Source organism: Octopus bimaculoides, chromosome 8, assembly GCF_001194135.2.
Source record: "Octopus bimaculoides isolate UCB-OBI-ISO-001 chromosome 8, ASM119413v2, whole genome shotgun sequence".
Lineage (NCBI taxonomy): Eukaryota > Metazoa > Mollusca > Cephalopoda > Octopoda > Octopodidae > Octopus > Octopus bimaculoides.
This window is the reverse complement of record NC_068988.1, coordinates 72,297,698-72,302,971: the sequence shown is the minus strand read 5'-3', so window position 1 is coordinate 72,302,971 and position 5,274 is coordinate 72,297,698. Positions and strand designations below refer to the sequence as shown.

At 36.5% G+C, this 5,274-nt stretch overlaps 1 protein-coding gene across 1 annotated transcript in view; it reads right to left on the bottom strand.

Moving 5' to 3' along the window:
- LOC106884339 (calcitonin gene-related peptide type 1 receptor) overlaps window positions 1–5,274 on the bottom strand; it is a 130,531-nt gene that overhangs the window by 45,110 nt on the left and 80,147 nt on the right. The window contains exons 9-10 of the mRNA XM_052969887.1: window positions 4,806–4,875; window positions 4,265–4,344 (exon numbers count right to left, since the gene is read on the bottom strand). Of these exons, the coding sequence (XP_052825847.1) occupies window positions 4,265–4,344; window positions 4,806–4,875 (150 nt within the window). The remainder of the gene's footprint in view (window positions 1–4,264; window positions 4,345–4,805; window positions 4,876–5,274) is intronic.

Genomic DNA, 5,274 nt, shown 5'->3' with positions numbered 1-5,274 from the left:
TTATATATATATATATATATATATATATATATATATATAAAGCCTGAGTATACACTAGACAGTATGCCAATTAAAGAGCTTTCACTGTCTACGGCTACCCGATGTCATCAACAGTAAGCATATAAATGTCACTGGATCTACCTCGTGACAAGTAACGACTAAATACATGCACTTTCTTGCCAGCGACAACCGGAAAACGCATGCAATGGTAAATTCTAATTCCATTAGCACATTAATGATGTGTGGCTTTACACATTACTATTTAATTTAAATGATTATAGTTTAGAGCACGTAAGTTACATTTCTAACGTATATTACTAGCGAAAATCATATTCAGTACACCCTTACAATAAAAGTTTGGATAAAAGAAACATATTGATCACAGGCCAAAATTAATCGTAGTCATAGAATTCTCTGAAAAGAACGATAGCTCTACAGCTTCAAGGAACTTTGATGTTTTCATGAACAAAGAACAAAACCCAACTGTAGAAAATATCAAACAATATAAATATCTCTAATGGGAAAACAAGCTCACTATTCATGCCTGGCAAAAGAATTGACTGAATGTCGAGAAGACAAAGTGAGATGACTTCTGTATTGTAACAACTCTTGGTATAAAGTTTCACCAGCAGATAGTGTGAAAAGATGAGAAATAATACGTTAGACAAGCTTTCAGAATTTCACGAGTAGTACCCGGAGACTTTGCAGAAAGCATTCTTTAAATCCTTGTTAAAAGTGAATAGAATAGGACTCAGAGGAGATGCTAATAAAAAAAAAAAGTGGATGGAGGTATTTAAAGAATTAAATGTTTTATGTGCTTTAAATTTATAGCGATCATACGCTGGTGTCTTAGAGTATAATGCCCACTGAGTTATATGTGAGATCGCATTGTACTTGAGGACATACATATGTATAAATACATGCATGCATATATATATGCATACGTACATTGATACACATACACAAAAATGCAGTATACACATAAAGATTATTATTAAATATAGTTGCTGTATTGCAACACAAATCTAAAAGCATTAGAATAGAATAAATTTCTTAGCAATATCCCTTCTAACAATACTTATGTTTCCCCTAAAGACGAGAATAAATTATTTTTGCAAAAATTCTTAATTCATTGAAATTGCCTTTCCTTTCCCTCCGAGTCGCAAATATGTTTTTATTTTCTTTTTCTAATTAAAAGTAACATTTCAGTTCATTAATATTTTTTTGCGTAACTCATTCAGTACACGTACTCACTCACATACGCATATATACGAGGGGTGTTCATTAAAGATTTCCCCTGACCCACTTCCCAAGGACTGGGATAAATGAAACTTGGCATAATTATTAGTCCTTCTCTACCAATGGTGACCCACTTCTCCCTTTGCTTTATACAGCTGTGAAGACCTCGTCTGTAGAAGTCGCTAGGTTGCGTCTGGAGCCAAGATTTTACCTCGGAAATAAGTTCATCATCCGAAAAGTGCTTCCCCTTCGAAAAAGACTTCATGGTTGGAAAGTAGTAGAAGTCAGATGGTGCAAGATCGAGAGAGTAAGGGGGGGGGGGGGTAAGGAAGGGTTTCATAGTCGCAGGAGAGTGCTTTCATCTGGGCAACATGCGCATTGTGAACTGGGCCATTGTCTTGGTGGAGGCAAACTCCTTTCGTCAGCATACCACGCCTGTCTGCTTTAATGGCTTCCCATAATTTCTGCAGCAGAGAAGCATAATATGCTCCGTTAATTGTGGTGCATTTTACCCGGCGTGCTAACGATTCTGCCATCTCACGGTCTTTAACGTCCCAAACAAAAAAGCGAACACACACACTCACAAGGCTTTAATCGGCCTGAGGTTACAGTAGAAGACACTTGCCCAAGTGTTGTTTACAAAACAAACTAGGCAACTACAGAAGGGGCTGGTTATGTATTATAAGCTTTCAAAATTAATTGCGCAATATTGAAAAACGAATACTATTGGCGAAACTCTTCTCTTACTAGCTATAAATGAAGTTTTGGGTACTATGATTTGCCCAAGTAAAAGGGCTATAACAGTTCCTCTCAGTAATAGTACAGTGGCAGCAAGCATAGAGGATATGACTGAAGATGTAGAAAGTAAACTATGTGATGCTTTATAAAACGAACATTTTCTTTACAAGTTGATGAGTCAACTTAATGCGACAATGAATCTTTACTGATGGCCTACTTCCGTTATATACATTCCGTTATGTAGATTCAAATCAGGAAATTTTTATGAAAAAAATGGTACTTGACACAAACAGTTCTACAATTTTTAAAGATTCTTGAACATTTTCTTAATGCTGCAAACATTCTTCTCACAAATATTATTGAATGTGCAACAGATGGCGCACCAGTTATGATTGGCCGTAATCGAGGAGGTATTACAGCATATTTAGAGGAAGCAACCCCATATATATTTGAAGTTCACTGTGGTATTCATCGAAAACAATTGGCTGCAAAGCATCTTACTACATAGCCACTTTCAATTTGTTTAGAGCAAATGGCTCAGAGTGCATTCATAAAGGCACCTGTGCTACTTGCTGGCTACTGCTCATTATTCCCATCTTCTGGAGTAATCCTATGTGTATGCGCGTATGTGTGTGTGCGTGCATGTGTGATTGTGTATATGTGTGTGTGTGTGTGTGTGTGTGTGTGTGTGTGTGTGCGTGTGTGTGCGTGCGCGCGCACTCGTCTGAGTGTTCCCCACAAGAGCTTGCCAACCGCCGTTTGATGTTTATTTGTTTACTTTCCCATAACATAACGGTTCGGCAAAAATGCGAGATAGAATAAATACCGGGTTTTAGAAAAAATATGTACTGAGGTTGATTTGTTCGACAAAACCCTTCGAAGCAGTGTCCCAGCCGCTGACCAGTGACTGAGACAAGTTGTTACGGGCTCAGGTTAACGTGAGGGTGTGGAGAAAATATTGTCAGAACGCAGTTCATTTATAACAAAATATTAAACTTTATTTAATCTGTAGTGGTCTATGTAGCTAAATAGTTGAATGGTCTCCTTTGCAAGAAGGATTATAGAGTAACCTCCCTTTACTAAGTTTCTCGAAGCATCTGTGTCATGAGACGTGATTCTTAATTATTCAAGAAGCTTAGCGTTTCTCTTGGAAGTTTCTAGAATGTTTAGCGTTCCATTAATAAAAACAGTTTGCTAACCCTGCACTTCGCTTCTTAGTTGATTAGACTTAGAGCCATTCACGTCATTGCTATGTCCGTCTATTTCTCTACGCCACATAACTGAAAGCCACCACTTAGCTGTTATATCTATATTTCCTATCTCTGAACTTTCTTGCATAGATTACTTCATTTAACTAGATTCTACGTTTTGATTAAGTATCATCATCGACCAGCAAATAAAAAATATTTTTGTGTAGCAAATATATAGTTCTTGAATTTATTCTTCATCTCTATATGAACTCTTGTAATAATATACACGCAGCCACATCAACAGCTGGTACTGAATATGTATTCCCACAACAAATCCAATGAGTGCTGGTAAGTTATAACAATGATAAGTGTCCAACTGCAGACAAGTAGTGAGAGTTGAGGCCTGTATGTCTATGTTGGGTATGTAGGTATGTATGCGGGAAGCCGAAATAACTTACGTAGGCATGAATGAGAAGTTGTAAGCAGTGATAAGCTTGCAATAGTAAGTTGGTCTGTGCTAGCTGGGATGAGAAAGAATTATTCATGGTATCAATTGTGTTGAGAGAACTGGACTGTAAAAGATGACCACGACGCTAAGTTGAAGTGAGAAACTAGGAGCCGTTCGCGATGATGAAAATCCCGAGTCCTTACGCTGACTAAATTGAAAATGGCGCGCAATACTGCTGGTTGGAAGCTGTCGTTTATTTATCCGCAGCCAGCTTTAATTGACTGAAATTGCCATAGCACTACTATAGCTTCACTGGTCACTGAATTCGGCAAAAGGGTGAGATAGATTAAGTACCAGGCTTTAGAAAAAATATGTACTGGAATCGATTTGTTCGACTCAACCTTTCGAAGCAGTGCCCCAGCCGCTCTCCAGTGACTGAGACAAGTAAAAAGCAAAAGATAATCAAAAGTTATACACATGATCCCTGAACTGTTTTCCAACAATGATTACACGTGAAGATTATAAATCATAATGATGCTGATGATGGCAATGATGATGGCAATGATGTTCCACATCCTAATGATACAGACGATGGCAGTGATAATGACTATGACGCAGTTTTGATACGGAACGAACTACTTACATTTACCTGAAAGTGCGGCTGTTGCCTCGGGCTCGAGTCCTTTCTCGTAAAACCCGAATGTTGTCAAGGAAAAATAGAAAATTTATCTGAAAAAAAAAAGAGAAAAGATTCAGTAAATACGCTAGTAGAATAGATAATTAATCATAGTTTTAGTAAACATTTAGTTGTAGTTTGTATTAATGTACAGTTTAACCAATTGCATGCTTACATAAAATTTCAGTTACACATAGTTCATATTTTCAAGACTTTAAAATCAAACTTTAACGTTTACTTTCATATTCCTATTTCTAGAAGTAAATTCAATATTGATACAGGAGCCGACTTTATCACAACAACAAGAACACAAAAAGTGTTTAGTGGTGATCCAACAATTAATTGGGTTATGAAATTGATTGCAGAAATCATGATAGAGTGAGAAAAGCATTGTGTTCCCTGGTTGTCATCTATTCACTGCAACCTTTGTTTTGGAAGGGTACAGTTTCTTCCTTGTTACGTTAAAAATACAAAACTTTGTGTCTAGAAAAACTGAAACTTTAAGGTTACTCACAATGATAGTCAATGTAATAGGACCGCGTATAATCCATAAATAACTCCAGTGAGTATTCACACTCCAGCATCTATCAATAAAAGATAATTATGGGTTAAGTAGTGAATGAGAATTGATTAAATTTATCAATTACTTTTACTGGTGTATATTTCATCGCTCACAAACGAAAAATACTGTTTGACCCCTCATAAATAATACAGAGAATCCAAAAATTTCGATCAACTAATATTATCAAAGCAATTCGTAGACAAAAACTTCTGCGGGTGTTTAGAATCAAATTGCAAAAAAGCAAGGGAGATAATTCCAGCAACAAGAATAATTGATCGAAATTGTTGGATATGTCCAATGTAGATTAAACTTGATCTGCTCTTTAAAGCCAAATGGTGGCTTATTACTCCTCTTTAGTGAAGCACATTCTATTCACTTAGCAAGAATCAATGTGAATATTCTTCTTCTTCTTCTTCTTCTT